We start from the raw sequence: 19,147 nt of genomic DNA, 5'->3' as shown, positions 1-19,147 counted from the left end.
TTTATTTTTTAAATCTTTATTGTTCAGATTACATTTGTTCCTCTTTTTTTTTTCCCCCATAACTCCCCTCCTCCCAGTTCCCGCCCCACCCTCCGCCCTCACTTCCCACCCACTGTCCTCATCCATAGGTGCACGATTTTTGTCCAGTTTCTTCCCGCATCTCCCATTCCCCTTTCCCTGCCAAGAATAGTCAGTCCATTCCCTTTCTATGTCCCTGATTCATTATAATCACCAGTTCATTCTGTACATCAGATTATTTATTCACTTGGTTCTTAGATTCACTTGTTGATAGATGCATGTTTGTTGTTCACAATTTGTATCTTTACCTTTTTCTTCTTCCTCTTCTTAAAGGATACCTTTCAGCATTTCGTATAATACTGGTTTAGTGGTGATGAACTCCTTTAGCTTTTCCTTATCTGTGAAGCTCTTTATCTGACCTTCAATTCTGAATGATAGCTTTGCTGGATAAAGTAATCTTGGTTGTAGGTTCTTGGTATTCATCACTTTGAATATTTCTTGCCATTCCCTTCTGGCCTGCAAAGTTTCTGTTGAGAAATCAGCTGACAGTCGTATGGGTATTCCCTTGTAGGTAATTGAGTCTCTTTCTCTTGCTGCTTTTAAGATTCTCTCTTTGTCTTTTGCTCTTGGCATTTTAATTATGATGTGTCTTGGTGTGGTCCTCTTTGGATTCCTTTTGTTTGGGGTTCTCTGCGCTTCTTGGACCTGTAAGTCCATTTCTTTCACCAGGTGGGGGAAGTTTTCTGCCATTATTTCTTCAAATAGGTTTTCAATATCTTGCTGTCTCTCATCTTCTGGCACCCCTATTATTCTGATGTTGGTACGCTTGAAGCTGTCCCAGAGGCTCCTTACACTATCTTCGTATTTTCGGATTCTTTTTTCATTTTGCTTTTCCGGTTGGGTGTTTTTTGCTTCTTCGCATTTCAAATCTTTGGCTTGATTCTTGCGCTCCTCTGGTCTGCTATTGGGTGTAATATTCTTTATTTCAGAGCGTGTATGCTTAATTTCTAGTTTCTTTATCATAGCATCGAGGGTCTCATTAGTTTTCGTGAGGCTCTCCAGAAGTTTATTGCAAGCCCTCAAAATTGCGTTTTTTAGCTCTATATCCTCCATTTCTGTCATGTTTTTTTGTCTCCGCATTTTTTATGCTTTCTTGGTGCACCCCCTAGTGGTCTTTGTGCGCAGTCTTGTTCTAGTTGAGCCTTGATTGTTGTAGTTAATACTAGAGGGATTTGACCACCAGGCCGACTGGCTGTGTGAATCAGCTGTGTCTGCCGCGGAAAACTTCTGTCCTCTGGGGAGGTGCTAATCTAGCCTTTGCCTGAGGCGATCTGGCAAATGGCTCTGCGCAGGGCTTGGGCGGGGCGGGCTCAACAGGGCGGGCGGGCGGAGGGAGCGGTTATGGTGCCCTCAGTCCCGTTCCCAGAGGCTCTGCTTCTCAGAACCCCCGGAACCGCTGCAAACCTCGGAGGGAAAGCTGCCTTCCAACTGATGCCAGACACTCCCGCTTCTCCCGTTTGGGTCCGAGTCCCCAGCGATTCGCCCGTATCTGGAGCTCAGAGTCTGAGACTCCCCCCTGACCGAAAACGACAACCGCGCTCTCAGCCACCAGCCCGCTTTGCGCGCGCACCTCCGCACCTGAGTATTTTCCACACTGCGCCTCCTCTGAGCCTCGGTGTGCTGTTATTTTTCCTTCTAGTTGAAGAGTCTCTCCTCAGCCAGCCTTCCTGTGGTTCTGGGTGATGTCCATTCCGTCTTTTAGTTGTATTTTTGAAGTGGTTGTTTGTGGCAGCAATCTCCGGTGTTTACCTATGCCGCCATCTTGGTTTCTCCCTGTTTTTTTTTTCTCATATAAATTCTATTATACATTCTCAGTACATTTAAAAATCAGGATCAAAGAACATGTATACATTCTGTTTTGTAATGTATTAAGATGTTTGTTGTTGTTTAATATTACATTTTGTGAAGTAAATTAACTGCCTGTTTTAATAAGATTAACATTCTTTAAAGATGTGCAACAAACTCAAACACTTAAAATAAAATCCACAATGTTCAGCCTCTGGTGAAAATTACCAGACATACCCAGAAAGAGAACAATATTGTACTATAATGAAGAGTGAAAGAAGTCAGTGGAAAAAGAAAAATGGTGAAGAAAACATATGGCCTTAGCAGGCAAGGATATTAAAACACCCATGATAAATATGCTCAAGGAGTGGCAGGGAAAAGGCATAATAAATGAATAAAATGGAAAATATCTTTTATAATGCAAGCGTAATATGCTAAGTGTCAGGTCAACTGGTCATCCATTCAACCAATCAAAGCATAACATGCTAATGACATGCTAAGACCGCTCAACCTCTCACTGTGATGTGCACTGACCACCAGGGGGCTCAACACAGGAGCTGCCCCTTGGTGGTCAGTGCACTCCCACAGGGGGAGCACCACTCAGCCACAAGCCATGCTCACGGCTGGCAAGCGCAGTGGCGGTGGCAGGAGCTTCTCCCACCTCTGCAGCAACGTTAAGGATGTCTGACTAATGGCTTAGGCCCGCTCCCCCCTGGGGGCTCCCAGACTGCGAGAGAGTGCAGGGCAGGCTGAGGAACTGCCCCAACCCCGAGTGCATGAATTTCGTGCATTGGGCCTCTAGTAAAAATAATAAAAGACCCATTTAGAAATAAAAACAGTCTCTGAAATAAAAATTCTCTGGATGAATCCATCTCCCCATCTCCTGTAGGTAACAAATCCCTTCTGCAAGGAAAGGGCATTGAATCAGAGCCCATGGATGCTGGTGGGAACTAGTTGCATCTGGGGGGCGGGAATGGGAAGAGGCCCTGCCTGGCTTGTGAAGGCCATTGTGATACGACCCAAGAGCACAATGCCTGCCTGAGATTTGATATTAGAGAAAGACACCACCCCACATCCCACCACCATTTAACAAGCCTTTTTTGAAAAAAACAAAAAAACAGGAATTGATTAAAAACGATGAATAAAAGTGGGATGTAGCTGGGAGAGCTCAAAAGACAGTCTTTGCCTGGGAGGAGGCACAAGGTTAGGTGGGGAGACAAACACAAGTTCACTGGAGGAATCTGAAGCCACTAATGCATAGAGGCTGTCCACTATCAGCAAATTAACAGCCAGGTCAGTTAATGACCAGATCAATAAAAATCCCCACAATAAAGGCCTAGAGCTGTGGTCGGCAAACTGCGGCTCGCGAGCCACATGTGGCTTTTTGGCCCCTTGAGTGTGGCTCTTCCTAAGCCTTAGGAGCACCCTAATTAAGTTAATAACAATGTACCTACCTATATAGTTTAAGTTTAAAAAATTTGGCTCTCAAAAGAAATTTCAATCGTTGTACTGTTGATATTTGGCTCTGTTGACTAATGAGTTTGCTGACCACTGGCCTAGAGGAAAGGCATGCTCATCTCCAAACATAAAAAATTACCTCAGTATCTTTTGTTTTAAACAGCATGTGTGAGGTGGTAACTGCATTTCCCTAATTGCTAGTGAGGTGGAATATCTTTTCATATATCTATTGGCTGTTTGTATGTCTTCTTGGGAGAGGTGTATTTTCAGGTCCTCTGCCCATTTTTTTTATTGGGTTGTTTGGTGTTGAGTTTTATGAGTTCTTAATTTTGGAAATTAAGTCTTTGTTGGAGCTGCTATTTAAAAATGTCACCTCCTATCTGGTTAGCTGCCTCTTTGTTTTGTTGTCAGTTTCTTTTGCTGTGCAGAGCTCTTTAGTTAGATATAGTACCATTCATTTATTTTTGCCTTTATTTCCCTTGCCTTTGTGGTAAAATTCATAAAATGTTCTCTATGACGAAGGTCCATAAGTTTGGTACGTATATTTTATTCTCTGTAACTTATTGTTTTAAGTCTTATATTTAGGTCTTTGATCCATTTTGAATTAATGTACATGGGGACAAACTGTAATCCAGTTTCATTGTTTTGTGTGTGGCTTTCCAGTTTTCCCAGCACCATTTATTGAAGACACTATCTTTACTCCATTGTGTGTTTCTGGCTCTTGTGTCAAAAATTATCTATCCAGCTGGGCCTGTGTGGCTCAGTGTTTGAGCATCAACCTATGAACCAGAAGGTCATGGCTTGATTCCCAGTCAGGGCACATGCCTTGGTTGTGGGCTCGATCTCCAGTGTGGGGCATGCAGGCGGCAGCTGATCAGTGATTCTCTCATCATTGATGTTTCTATCTCTCTCTCCCTATCCCTTCCTTTCTGAAATCAATAAAAATATATTTTGAAAAAAAATGAGAGTGAACATCCATGTCTTATTCCTGATCTTAGAGGAAAAGCTTTCAGTTTTTCACCATTTAGTCTGATATTAGCTGAGGGTTTATCATAGATGGCCTTTATTATGTTGAGGAACTTCCCTTCTATTTATATTTCTTTTACAGATTGATAAATTCTATTTGCTAATATTTTATTAAGGATTTTTGCATTTTATATTCCTGAGAGATATTGGCCTGCAGTTATCTCTGTTTTATATTTTGTTTTGTTTTGATAAAACAGGCTACATAACATGAATTGGGAAGTATTCCTTCCTGTTGTATTTCATAGAGGAAATTATGTAAAATTGGTGTTACTTCTTTAACACCAATTTGGGTAGAATTTTTTAGTGAAACCATCTGGGATGGAGATTTCTTATTTATTTTTAAATTTTATTATTATTATGTTTTTAATCCTCACTCATGGACGTGCTTTTAATTGATTTCATTATTAGTTTTTGCTTTAATTGATTTTAGAGAGAGAGGAAAGGAGAGAGAGAAACATTGATATGAGAGTAAAACATCCATCAGTTGCTTCCTGCATACTCCCTGACCCATGACTGAACCTAAAACCTGGGTATATGCCCTGACCAGGAATCGAAACTTCGACCTTTCAGTGTATGTAGAGGCTCCAATCAACTGGAGCCACACCAGCCAGGACTGGAGATTTCTTTTCTAATTATGAATTCAATTTTTAAAATAGTTATAGGGCTATTCAAATTGTTTATTTTATGTTGGGTGAGTTGTGGAATTGGCCCATTTTGCCTGAGGTCTCAGATTTATTATTTAGAATTATTTATGTTATTCCCTCATTATCCTTTGATGTCAGCAAGGTCTATGGCAATACCATATGTTTTAGCCCTAATAGAGATAATTTTGTTCTTTTCTCTGTCAGTCTTGCTAGAGGCTTGTTAATTTTATCAATCTTTTCAAAGAATTAGTTTCTGTTTTATTGATGCATGTTGTTTTCCATTTTTAATTTTATTGATTTCTGCTATTATATTATTCATTTCAAACTGCTTGTTTTGGATTTATTTTGTTCCTTCATATAGACATGATGGGCTATTTCTCAATGAGAGTTTAGATTATAGATTGGATACTTTTCCTTCTGTCTAACAAGCATTTCGTGCTATAGAAGCCTCTGCTTTAGCAGAATCCATACCTTTTGATATGTTGTGTTTTCCTTTTCAATCAGTTCAGTTTATTTTCAATTCATCTTGAGATTTCCTTTTTGATTTATGGATTATATAGAGATCCATTGTTTAGTTTCTAAGTGTTTAGAGATTTCCTGTCATTTTTAGGCTATTGATTTCTCATTTGATCTAATTGTGATCAAACACACTCTGTTTGGCTTCAATTCTTTGAAATGATTTTAGGTTTGTTTTATAGTCCAGGATCTTGTCTATCTTGGTATATGTTCCATGAGAAAATGGAAGGAATGTATCTCCTTTGTTTTTGGGTGGAGGAATATGAATTTTGATTATATCTTACAGTTGGGGCATATAGTTCTTTCATATTTTGCTTATTTTCCATGTAGTTGTTCTATCAGTTGTCGAGAGGGGTGTTGAAGTCTCCCGCTATAATTGTACATTTCCCTATTCCTCCTATCAACTCCATCAGTTTTTATTTTATATATTTCTTAGCTCTGACATTTGGATGATATGAACCTAGGTTTGCTAAGTCCTCTTGCTGAGTTTACTTGTTTCTTATTACCAATGTCCTTTTCTGTCCCTAGTAATTTTCTTTACTTTTATGTGTAGTTTATACAACCACTCCTACTTCGTTTTATTTAAATTTTTATGCTGTATCTTTTTCATCCTTTTACTTTCAAACTTTTTATCTCATATTTGAAGTGGGTTTTTTTTCTTTCTTTCTTTTGTTTTCTTTATTTTGTTTATTTATTTACTTTTTTTTTTGAAAGAGGAGAGAACACATAGGCCAATGCTCTATCCACTGAGCCAAATTGGCTGGGGCTTTTAGTATACCTTATAATTTTTACTTGATAGCTGGTGTGTAGTATGTGAGAACATGGGCCCCTCCCACGCTCCAACTCCCCCTCCCACCCCTTGGAATAGGATGAAGGCCATTAGTAAGCGGGCTGTGAGACCTTGGGAGCCTGGCCAGCTCCTGGGTCTAGGAAAGACCAAGGAGAACCTGATTCTAGATGTGAGCCCGGACTGTAAACAACTGCACAGAAACAGCCAGCATTTTGCTCTGGCACAGCTTGTGGGCGAGTACATTCCACCCCCACCCCGTGTTGCTTTGTTTTTGTGCTCATATAGCCCTGTGCTGGGAAAGCCCTGTCGGGGAAACTTCACCACCAGCCTCCACTCGTGCGCAGGCAAGTCCTAATAAACCCATGTCCTTCCCAGCTGGTCCTCCAGGTTATTTCTTTGGAATCAGCAAGCAACACGCTGAGGTTCTCTTGGATATCAGGGCTCTTTGTGTAACAGCTGGACAGGATGCACTGGGTAAGAGAAACTGCAAGAAAGAGGCCTTTGGTCATGCGGTGTGAGGTGTGGTGAGTGGTCAGTGAGCCTGTGAGTAGGTCTCAGCCTTTTCTTGAGCCTGTGCCCTGAGCTGTGAACGTCAGGTGAGCTTCTCAGTCCCCCCCTTAGAGTGGCAGGAGTTGGATATGGCCCTTCTCCCACATGGAGGCTAGAGGAGGCTGGAGTTGAATATGTCTTGTCCCCTTGTCAGTTAGGCTCTGATAAAACCTCAGAAGATAAGGCTCTGGTCAATAATTTGTTCAGCGAATAGAACTTGCTAAGAAACACAGAATGTTCTAGAGCATTTCAAAATTATTCCCTTTGCCTTTCCCTCCCAGAAGCATGAGAGGATTTTTCTCCAACATTCACTGTGAGAACCAGTGGAGCTTCTGAACATAAAGCTCACAAAGGGTGAGGGGAGCCTCCGCCACTTGCCAATTACAGGCCAGGCTTCCCCCTGGGCAGGTTCCCTGGAGCTTTGTGCTCTGTGCTTGTGAGCTGTGTGCCTCCATAACTGGGAGTCTCTGTATTTGCTGGATGAGCTTTCAAATTTGGGGGGCAGTGGCTTTCCTGTGACCCACTTCTCTTAAGAGTCTAAGAAGCCTGTTGATTTTTCAGTTTGTTCAATTTTTACATGTTTTTAGGTGGGGTAGCAATTTATAGCTTCTCACATGCTGGACTGGAACCAAGAAGTGATTCTTTAATTCTTTATTTTGTCCTGTTCATTCTGGGGGTGAGTCTATCCATTAAAACTTTTTTTGATATTTTATTTCAAAATTTCCTAAATTTCCTTTTGTTCTTCTTTGTCATTTTATAGGTTTTCTATTGTTTTCATTTCTTTCAAGGGTGATCAAAATTGCTTGTTGAAGCAATTTTATGTTAGCTGATTTAAAATTTTTTTCAGAAATTTCACCAACTGTGTCAGCTCAGTTAGCATTTTTCCATTATCTTTTTGCATTTAAATTGAGATATCCTGGGTTCTTGGTATGACAACTTATTTTGGAAGGAAACCTGGGCATTTTGTCTATTATCCTATCTAATAATAGACAAACATGGTAATTGACCATACCTTCCCTATGCCTCCCATTGGCTAATCAGCACGATATGCAAATTAACCACCAACAAGGATGGTGGCTAATTTGCATACTGCAGGCAGAGCAGGACAGCGCCTCCCGCCTGCCCCACCACCATCCGGGCCTGCTATTTGCCACCCGGGGTGGTGGGGCGAGACAGTGCCATCCCACATGCCCTGCTGCCATCCAGGCCTGCTATCTGCAACCCAGAACAGCGGGAATCCCATGTGTGACCTGACCCGGGGTGGCCAGGCGGTGCAGCAGCGATCGGCCAGCCCGCCTGGGCATCCCGTGTGCGACCTGATTCGGGGTGGCACCCTAATCCCCGGATCGGCCTTGCTGTGTGCGCAACCCGGGGCAGCGCCCCATCCCCCGGATCGGCCCTACTGTGTGCGCGACCTAGGGCAGCGCCTTAACCCAGAGATTGGGCCTGCCATCTGCCACCTGGGAAACAGGCCTAAGTCAGCAGGTGGTTATCTCCAGAGGGGTCCCAGACTTTGAGAGGGCACAAGTGGGGCTGAGGGACACCACCCGCCCCGCCAGTGCACAAATTTTTGTGCATAAGGCCTCTAGTGTTATAATAAAAGAGAAACATGCAAATTAGCTGTCCCTCTGCTACGCTCAAGTTATGCCCACCAGCCATGCCCACCAGCCAATCAGAGTGATATGCAAATTAACCTGACAAAGATGGTGGGCCTTTGGGCAGCAGGCAGGTGCACAGGTGCCAAGCTGCTGTGGGCAGGCATCCCGCACCGCCCTGCCCCGGCCGATCTGTGCTGGTGGGCAGCAGCTCAGGGGCAGAGTGGCCATTGTTGGGCCGGGCAGGACACCCGGCTTCCTCCCAGCCCTGGCTGCTCCAGGCCAGTGCGCAGTGTGTGGAGGCAAGGAGAGGCTGGAGCAGGGCGGGATGTCTGGCTTCCACCCTGCCCCATCACTCTGGGCAGGTGAGCAGCAAGTGGAGAGCCTCTGGGCAGGGGAGACAGGCCAGCGGAGGGCGGCCTGTACTCCTCACATGGCTGCAGTAGCAGCAGTGAGCACACCAAGTGGAGCCTGTGGGCATAGCTGAAGTAGTGCCTGCAGGCCATCAGCTCTGAGGAGTGGCTGCGCAAGTCCTGCCTCCTGGCCCAGAAGGTGTGTGATTGCAGGGACAGCCACTGTGGCGGGCCAGATTGAGGTCCTCCTTGCCGAGCCATGGGGGTTTGCAGATCTGCGAAGCCACGGGCCTTCAGTGCGCACATCCTCTCCTCCCCCCGCTGGCTTGTGAACATCCTCCAGTGCACTGTCACCCTCACGTGCCTGCAACAGTCCTGGACCAAGGCGCACACAAGTTCCCCCCGCCCCTCCACCGAACTTCCATCAACCCCAGCATGCCTAAGTCCCCCACAGGATGTGCACACGTCCCCTCCGGCATGCTCACATCCTTTGGAGAGTGTCTTGGTGCTGAGGGTGGGCACCTGTGAGATGACAGTGAGAGGGTGGAGTGGTGACACCCTGTTCCCGCAGAGGCCAGTGCAGTTATGAGATCACCTCTGTGGGATTAATGCAGGTGCTGGGGTGGGAGCAGGTGCAGACAGACACACCTGGTGGGCGCGGGTGGCCCTCGCTGAGGTGCCTTCAGTCAGAGTTCAAGATCAAGAACCCAGAGGTGGTGAGGAGTTCTGTCCTCTCAATGAAACGATGGGATAGTTGGGGAGACTGCAGAGGAGGAATGTGCACTTTGGGTGCCAGCACCCATGAGTGAAGGCTGCCCTGACTGAGCCTCGCTTGCATGGGGCCTAGCGCACTCCTGCCGGGCAGCGGGTGACAGGATGTGCTTTTCTGAGTTAATGAGAGAAAACATTAATTCTCCTGCTGCCCACGAAGGTGGAAAGTGAATTGGGGAGACATGTGGGGAGTGAGCGAGGTTCCCTGTCTGGGGGTTCCAAATCTGCTGTTGGTTCCTTTTACCGCTGACTAGAGACATACAGGGTGTCTCCCTAAAATGTATACACACTCTGAATACCTACTAATTCCAATGGATTTAAGCATGAGAAGAAAGAAACAACAATGGAGCTGTCATTTGTTAAAAGTGTGGGCACAAACAGGCAATCAGACATTCCCCGAGGGGTCCCGGATTGGAGAGGGTGCAGGCCAGACTGAGGGGCCCTTTTCCCTTCCTACCCCAGTGCATGAATTTCATGCATTGGGCTACTAGTTATGTCATAAAACTCAGGATATCATTTAAATATTGGCTTAATAGGCCTCCTCTAGCACCTTTCTGGTGGGGACAGAAGATATATTTCCTCATTACTGGCAGGTGGTGGTGGGTATCCAGGATTCCCGCTTGGCCTCTGTCACTGCTGGATGGGGTTGGAGATTCAGTCTCTCCAATAGGCCTCCACTGGTGCCACCCCAACAGGGAGCAGGGGAGGGGTACCTGGTTACTGCCAGAAGAAGGTGGAAGTCAGGTCTCTCCATGTGGTCTCCACTTATTACACTGTGGGTCCAGGAAGGATCTCATCACCAGTGACAGAGATGAGAGACCTGGGTTTCCACTCAGCCTTTTCTGACCCTAGGTAATCTGTGTTCTAATAATTGCAGGGGAAATGCTGTGAAATGTCCAATATCTTCTCCTTGTCATATCATTAGTTAAGTTAATCATGGTAATCTTGTTGCCTATGTCATGGACTCCTTCTGGTGGGACAAGCCTTAAACAATTCTGGCCAATGATATATGTTGACTTCTCAGAGAGTATGTTGCCACAGATGCTAGTGACAGCTTACTTGTACCAATCAGGATCACAATACGAAAGAGATTTCCACTTGGACAATTTTTTCTTTAAATCATCACCCAAGGATATATTTTTATTGATTTCAGAGAAACATCGATGTGAGAGAGAAACATTCCATTGCCTTCTGTATGCGTCCTGACTGGGGATGGAAGCTGCAACCTAGGTATGTGCCCTGACCAGGAATCAAACCCACAACCTTTTGGTGTATGGGACATTTCAATCACCTGAGCCCCTGGGCAGGGCTCCACTTGGATAACTTAAAATGAAGATTCTTAATGACAGGACCATTTATGGAAGTGTAACTGTGTTAAGGTGTTAGCAGGTCAAGGGATTTTGCAGTTCCTAGAGACTAGAAAGAGTGGGAAGTCTTAAAGAGAGAGTGGGAGCTGGCAGGAGCTATAGTTAGGTAGGACCAGCCACTGCCAGAAAAATTGTGCCAATCAGGAAGGAATAGAAGAGGAACACCATGTCCTTGCCTTCTTCCAACCTTCCAATTTCCTGATGGTACCATCCACTGGTTGAACCCAACTAGAAACCAGCTGAAAAGTCTAACCAAGTGATGCTATCCTTAGCTCAGAGGGCACAGAGCAATACCAATAAGGACAGAGAATAGACCTGGTTAAGTAAACTAAAAACAACCAGTCCACTCCTTATAACCACTTGGGGAACCAACTGTAGGATGAAGCCAATGCTGGAGCCAGAAGAGCAGGGAGATAGAAATAACTGGATCTGTGTTGACATGGATAAAGATTAAATCAATTGACCCTATAGACTGCCCTATTTCTGGAATTTCTATTATAAAATATAAAAAATGTCCTTATTTATCAGCTGGTCTCAATGGGTATTTTTATCACATGAAGGCAAAAGCATACTATCTATAGACTGTCCTATTTCTGGAATTTCTATTATAAAATATTAAAAATGTCCTTATTTATGAGCTAGTCTCAATGGGTATTTTTATTACATGAAGGCAAAAGCATACCATCTAATATTAGAGTAATTTACCAATTGCTTGTGTACATGATTATGAAACACATTTCTTTTCTCTCAAATTTCCTCCCTCCTGCACTCTGATTCACCACAAATACAAGTCTGTTGCATAAAGCATCTTTTCAGGCTTATGTTGAGGCTTCATATGTCACAATGAAATGCAAAAAATAAGAGTAAAAATTTCACATTATATATTTTTTTCAAAACCATTTTAGGTTTCTGACTACTCCACTCCTTAGAGTGCCTTGCCTTTTTCCAATTTATTACTTTCTTTTTTTCCCTCTCTTCACCACTTCTGTCTCCTTTTCCATCTATGCCTCTTATATTTCATCTTCCATAATTAGAGTGAAAATAAGGGCTTCGTTATTTTTCAGATAATTCATATTATACATTCATGAGCAACATTCAATTAAAAATTTTTTGTTGTTGATAGTATTACAGATATCTCCCATTCTCCCCCTCCCACCTTACCCCTCCCCTCCCAACGCCTACTCACCCCGCACACCCGTAGGGACATTCACCTTTATTGGAAGGGAATTGTGATTATAACTAATATCTTCACTATCCTCAAACACATATGGTATATAATCTTACATAATGATAATTATTTCTAATTCTTACAATAGCTATGCAATAAAGATTTTGCTTTATTGCATTATAATGAGGAAAGTGAATCTTGAGATGTTTATTTGCCCTAACATACTAGTTCATGAAGCTTATACTTAACCATAATGTGCCAACAAAACATATATTTGGTCTACTCTGTTGGGTATATCTTTTTCATTAAATATTTTCTTTGCTTGTTTTATCTGAGCAGAGCCTAATTCACTGAAAGAATATCCAGTGACCACGGATCGTGTGACTTTTGCCAGTGTTCAGTGGGTCAGAGCACCATTCCAGGTCCAGCATGGATGCTGAATGCTGGAGAGGAGAGTTTCTGAGAGAAGCCAGAGACTTCAGCTGACCTGGTCCCATATCCAGAATTGTGACCTCATTCTGGCTTCATTATCCTCTCCAAGTCAGGCTATCAGAGGGGCTGAGAGTAATGGTGGATGTAATACAACACCCACCTCAGTCCCTGGCCACTCAGAATAGCATAAGTTTTCATATATGAGGATATAAGATCATTCTCACTCAAATATTATTGCTGATAACACTGTGGTGCATAAATCATGATTTGGGGTGTGAGTTTAAGTGGGGCTATGATATCTGTTATATAGTTGAATATTAGAGCCTCTCTTTACTGTTAAGAACATATAGAAGAAGATGACATTATGAATATCCCATGGAAAGATATTACAGTTTTTATGAAGATAAAGCAACATGGTGACCCCAGGGAGAAGCAGGGGGAAGAATGGTCTCTGGAAATATCCCAGGAATCAAGAAGAAAACAGGAACAGAGATGAGAGAGAAATAAAAGCCAGAGGTGAGCAGGAAAGAGTGACATGTGTAGGCGAGTGCTGAGTGACCCCACCGAGGTGGGGAGTGGATGAGGAGAGTGACAGGAAGAAAGAGCCTGAAGAAATGGATCAGGAGAGAAGGCTCAGTTGGCAGCAAGCCCTCAGCAGGCAGCCTGAGTTCTCCTCCTGCCCTTGGATGATAAGGAGGAGCTCTCCACAATGCCACGCCAGCCTCTGCAGACTGGTGTCTCTCCCTTCTCTGAAAATGGTTGGAACCAGGGATTCTGGGAACAGAGGTGTTGGGATTAGAAAGGCACAGGTTCCAGTTGGGAGCTGCAGTGCAGATCAGAGGGGCAGGGGTGAGGGTGCAGGCAGAGTTGGAACATTCAGGCATGACGTCCAGACCAGTGTTTGCGTGAGCAGTGTTCCTCGGTTCTCCAAAGGGTCAAATGCTACAACTTATCAATCTCAGGTTGCTCCTACTTGACCCTCCTTTCCAGGTTCCATTGGACCTGTTCATCTGAGTCAAAATTGTAGGGCAGTTGGCATTTAAAAGGTGCTGTAGGCCTGCGTGGTCAGTTACTGTCAAAGGGGGCAGAGCATGGGAAGAGGAGCGATGGATGGGTAGGACTCCAGGAGGGGTCTGACACTGCGCATGCACACTGATCAGAATGGAACCAACACTTGAAAGCTCCTGGTACAAAACCCAATTTCCATTCTTTCTCTCAGGTTGCGCATGTGTCTGGGGTTTTCTTTGGAGGGTGTTATATTTGAGAATTTGGGTCCAGAAACAACTTGTGGTGGAGGTTCCTGCTCACTGCCAAGAATGTTTCCATGGGTCAGTCAGTGAATTTGCCAAAACATCAATTTATGTTTTGGGAAACTAGCCCATGCATCAGTTGATATACTGACCAGATGTAGTAAATGTAGCAATTTACCACAATTTTTTGAGAAATAGTTTTAGTGAATTCATTTATTAATTGTCTCATGAACGTTAAAAATGTTAGCATTTCAGATAGAAATTTTTCAGTTTATATCTATATTGGTATCAAATCCTTTTAAAAGTTTTTATAAATTTTAGCATTTTAAAGGCTCTTTGCTAATTTCTCTGCAGAATAAATTTATTAAATATACCAAATTCAACCAAAACATATTTTAATCATTTAAAAATATTTATTCCAGTTTACTTTCGAAGCATTTTAAACAACTTCTGAAATTGTCAGTGAATTGTAATTGTCCCATTTTCATTCTGTGTTTATTAATGTATTTTCTGTAAAGCTTCATGGAACCTGGGCTGCTTGTTGGCAGAGGATGGAGCAGAGTCCTAGAGAGCGAGAGAATGGGGCGGGGGAGCAGGAGGGCTCACAGACCTCCAATTCCTTTACCAACCATCAACTGTGGCTTCACATATTTTAAACAACCTTTAGAAATATAAAAAAGAAATGAGTTTTGAGTACATTAATAATTTTAGTAAATTTAGCAAACTGGTCATTGGCAAATTGGTTCCTTGGTAAATCAGGTTTTGGTGGATTGGTGTCCTCCAGTGCACCTGGATCCTTCTGCATCACATAAAGGATCAGCTTCCATGTGGCTTTATGAACAGAAAAGCTCATCATGGCACTCCTCTGCTTAGATCCCTTGTTTTGCCATTCTGTGAAGAAGAGTCAGGTGACTTTCAATTGTGCAAAGACCCATACACCTAAATCCCACCTGTAATCATACCAAACCACATGATGTGAGTGCCCTTCCCAACCCCCAAGCCTTGCTGAATGCCCCTGTCTTCACCCCAGTAAGTGTTCTTGCCTGAAAAGGCCCTTTATCGCTGAGACATCACCTCCTCTGAGAAGCGCACCTGGAAGCCTGTCTCAGTCCCGCCATGACTTCTACATTGTCAACTCCCTGTCCTCCTCATCTTGAAAAAGTGTTATTCATGAATTAATCCACAAATAACCATCATCCTCTGGCCCTATGTTGCCAGCCCACTGTGAGAGAACAGAAAGTAACTGAACCAACAGCCACCATTACCAGTTTATAGTTTTGTGTTCTGAACCTTCAACACTGTCGTTAGTCAGTGTGTATGCCATTCCCTTAGTGACTGCTGCAAACTTTTGTCTTTTCATTTTTCCCCACGTGTGTCTCCCCTTCCACGTGTGAACTCCTAGAAGGGAGAATCCTTATATTTTCATCCTTGAAACCCAGGACCTTCACTCTGTAGGGGTATAAAAATATTGTACAGTACCCACCGTCTGGGATCTGCTGGGTTTCGGGAAGGGTGACAGAACTACAGGAAACAAGACTGCATAGAGGTGTCGGAGCTGAGTTGCCTGGGACCCTGATCATGGGTGGGGAGTGCAGGGCACTCAGCCTGCAGCTGGGACAGGGCTCTTAGACATGTGGCAGCAGTTACAGTGAGGAGCGGCCAGTCCCTCTTCCTCTAAATCCAGTGAAGATGGGTGAAGTCTGTCCTCCTAGGCCATGTAGCTCACAAAGCTGCACTCACTTTGTTCTTCTCTCATCGGTTTGTGTGTGACTCTGTGTTTTGCACTCAGGTTTCCCCATTTGTGAGCCCACTGAGAGCAGGACCAGGCTCTGAGAGCTGAAGTTGTGATTAAATGGCAGTTCTGTGCTGGCACTTCAGAGGGAAAGGCAGGGGGTTCATGGTCAAATGCATCTAATGTGCTCCCCCTCCTCCCCCTTTTCTCTCTGTAATGATGGGGTAAGTGGTAGAGATTAAAAATCATAGAAATTCCAACATGTGAACAGAGATGAGAAATAACAAGAAGACTTTGCTGTCTTTATTCATGATGTCAACAAAGATGAACCCATACATTACATCCAAACTCACGTGCACGTGGCTCAGCGCGGATCATGGGGATATCTCTGCGCTCATGACTGTCCTGTGAGATGTGTGTTCCACCTACAGATGAGGCAAATCTGAGTCTTTCGTGGTGAAATGTTTATCCGTGGTCACTCTGCTACTAATTTGACTCTTCAGATTCCTAAAATGTGATTTTAATGAGACAGGTTGTGTGGAGAAAGGATCTACTTTATATGTGTCATGGGAAATGCATATAACTGGTTGCCTAAGGGTTCATGTGGGGACATATGTGAGTAGCTCCGTAAAGATTTAGAAAAATTTAGGGATGAATGCTTGGTGATTTTTTTTTAAAGGGAAATAATGCTCTGGGGACAGGATTTCCATGTGACTGCTGCATTAAGGAGGCCACAGACCCTTTAAAATGAACAATGTTTCTTCGTTCCTAAAGTGAATGCAGAATGGGTCCTGGATGGTGCTTTGGTGACAGATGGTTACTATGTTCCTGGTGAACCCCACTGACCAGCACAGATTCCAAGGATTCCAGGGAAGGCAGCTTCTCCCTGAATTTCCAACAGGAAGGAGTTCCCAAGCTTAAGATTCCATCTCAGGGAACAGAGGACATCGCTGGGGAGTCTCCCTCCCATAACCCGGACTCATATTAATGGCTGCTTCTTTATCACAACTGCTACCCATGTGGCCCACACTGCCTCACCCTAAGGGCCCTGCCTCCATAGGGGCCCAGCCAGATGGTTCAGGTGAGGTGCTTTGAATTGGCATGTTGCCTTCCTCCCAGGCCAGGCCAGCAGCAGCTGCCCTGAGTACTGTCTCCAGGATGGGGACAGTGAAGAGAAATCTAGAAAACTTGAGAATGCTGACTGGGTCAGGGAAGCAGCTGGCAGAAGCCCAAACCAGTACTTTCATTTTTAAAAAAAATATATTTTATTGATTTTTTACAGATAGGAAGGGACAGGAATAGAGAGTTAGAAACATCCATGAGAGAGAAGCATCCATCAGCTGCCTCTTGCACACCTCCTACTGGGGATGTGCCTGCAACTAAGGTACATGCCCTTGACCGGAATCAAACCCGGGACCCTCCAGTCCCCAGGGCAACGCTCTATCTAGTGAGCCAAACTGGCCAGGGCCAAAACAAGACCTTTCAGATGAGATTTTCACCAATCAGAAAAGGAGTCTAAGCTGACAACCTTGTTGCTAGTAGAGACTCTGTGTGAAGAGGCCTGTGAGACCCGGGAATCCCCAGGCCTGACGCAGCCTCTGCTGCCAGGCCCAGAGCAGAACCAAGTCCACAGCCCAAAACAGAACCAACCACACAGCCCAGAGCAGCACCGAGTGCCCAGACCAGAGCAGAACTGATGGAATTTCCCACTCTGAAAGGAGGGAGGTGATGGGCCAGAGGCCTCTGTTAATTCTGAGGGACCCTGAGTTGGGGGCTTAGGGCACTGAGGCACCTTCAAGTTCCATCTCTATTGTTCCTTGTCCTCCAGCCCCATTCCAGGTCTGAGTTGGATGTTCCTAGCTTATGCTTCCACCCTGACTCTGGAGTGAACCTGACCCTGACCCACCACTGCTGGTCGGAGCCCAGGACCGATGCCCTGGCTTAGGGGCTCTGGAGCGATGCACCCAACAGAGAAAACAGGACCAGCTCACGGCCTCCACATGCCACTAATGCCACCTCTTGTCACTGCCTCCTCTTTGCTTCTTTTACCTGGTGAACTCCTTATATTCTGCTTTCAGATCTTGTCCTCCAATTTAAAAGGAGAACCTAAAATATAGGGAAGAAAGAGAGAGAGAGAGGGAGAGAGAGAGAGAGAGAGAGAGAGAGAGAGAGAGAGACTTATCTGTTTATTAATGTTTGCCAGGCATCGTCTTAATTGCTCTATAACCATTCAGCATTATCCCTGGTCATGGGCGAGAGGAGGCTGAGGAATAATGCATTTATTAAAAACCCCGTCAATAGTTCTGCCAGGGGCCACAAAGCATGAGCTGTGAGTGTGAACAGCCATTCCCTCAGTCACATGGTGCAGGCCCCAGGGCGCTTCTCCACTTCTTTGCTCTCTGATCTGAAGCTACAGGTGCCTGTGTCCTGTTTATGTGAATGTTTATGGTTGTGCCTTTATGGCATCAGATGGACCTGCCTCATAATCCAGGGAGGATTGAAGCAGCAGAAGAGTTTAGAAGAAAAAAATGAACTTCAATGTAGAACCCACCTCAGAATATCCCACTGGAGAAGTGAGGGATGTTCTCACCTTTCCTTAGTCTTCAGATACTGTCACAACCATTAAACCCCCAGCTCTTGTGGCCTGTCCCAATGGCAGGCTGAGAAAACCACACATGGAGAGTTTTAAGAGCTTGCAATATGCTGCATCAGACAAACAAACAAAAAAGAAAAATCAACTTAACTTTCAAATACTTGCATTCAAAGAGCACAAATGCAGTAGATTCTCTCATAAGGAAGACTCACTGGCCTGTAAGGGCTGGAGTCATTTTGTGTGTGATATTCCCAACAGCTACACATGCAGCACAGCCAAACACTTTGCAGTATTAGAGCAGTCATATTGCTGTGAGTGTGTCTGTATGAAGATTAGATGTAAAATGCATGAAACATGATCCACATTTTCCAAAGAGAAGCCTGAGGCTAAAAGAGGTTGAGTAACTTGTTGTCTCATAAAGTGCATTCGAGGTAGAGCTGCAGCTCAAAACCATTCCTCTCACCGCTCTGCTCTTCCCACCAGGAGTTCAGGCTCCCGGAGTGTTTAAGATAATAGAAGGGAGCACCTCCTGACAATGATTTTCTCTCCCTGATACATGATCCCCACTGATTTCCCTTCCTAAAAATCTCAAGTGTAAGAACAATAGGTTTTAACTAAATGTCACAAAGATGTCCACTCTTGAATCACTTTTCTCTCTTGGTTCTTTAAACCCCTAAGACATTCAACCTTCTATAACTAAGAAAAGTCTTCAAATGTTCATCCAGTGCAATTCGATGAAAGCTGGGCTCCAGGCACTGGCTAAGGAACCTCCATAGAAAGCATCTGCCCGGAGACAGATGAGGTGGGTCAGCTCCAGTGCTGATTGGCTCCTTTTAGGGACTCTCCAGTCAGACCCTGTGTGGCCGCTCTCACAGGTTTCTATTCTCTGAAGTGGCTGCATCAGCCATCAGGTGGAGCCGGGCTCACTCCCCTTACTTCTTCCTTTGTCTCCATCATGTCTGGGAAGCCGGCTCTGCGGGCCCCCGGAGGCCCCTGGACAGCAGCTGTGATGGTGTGGCTGGTGGCGCTGAGTGTCCCAG

General features: G+C 44.5%; 1 protein-coding gene across 2 annotated transcripts in view; it reads left to right on the top strand.

The window, feature by feature from the left end:
- Positions 1–18,974: 18,974 nt before the first annotated feature.
- LOC102256158 (HLA class II histocompatibility antigen, DQ beta 1 chain) overlaps positions 18,975–19,147 on the top strand; it is a 17,131-nt gene continuing 16,958 nt past the window's right edge. Inside the window, exon 1 of one of the 2 annotated variants that reach the window (XM_014535547.1) lies at positions 18,975–19,140. In XM_014535547.1, the coding sequence (XP_014391033.1) occupies positions 19,063–19,140 (78 nt within the window). In that variant the 5' untranslated portion in view covers positions 18,975–19,062. The other variant, XM_014535546.1, reaches the window with a different exon arrangement.

The sequence above is a fragment of the Myotis brandtii genome, unplaced genomic scaffold (genome assembly GCF_000412655.1).
Source record: "Myotis brandtii unplaced genomic scaffold, ASM41265v1 scaffold1445, whole genome shotgun sequence".
Lineage (NCBI taxonomy): Eukaryota > Metazoa > Chordata > Mammalia > Chiroptera > Vespertilionidae > Myotis > Myotis brandtii.
Note: the sequence above shows the minus strand (reverse complement) of the source record. Positions and strands in the feature narration are given on the sequence as shown.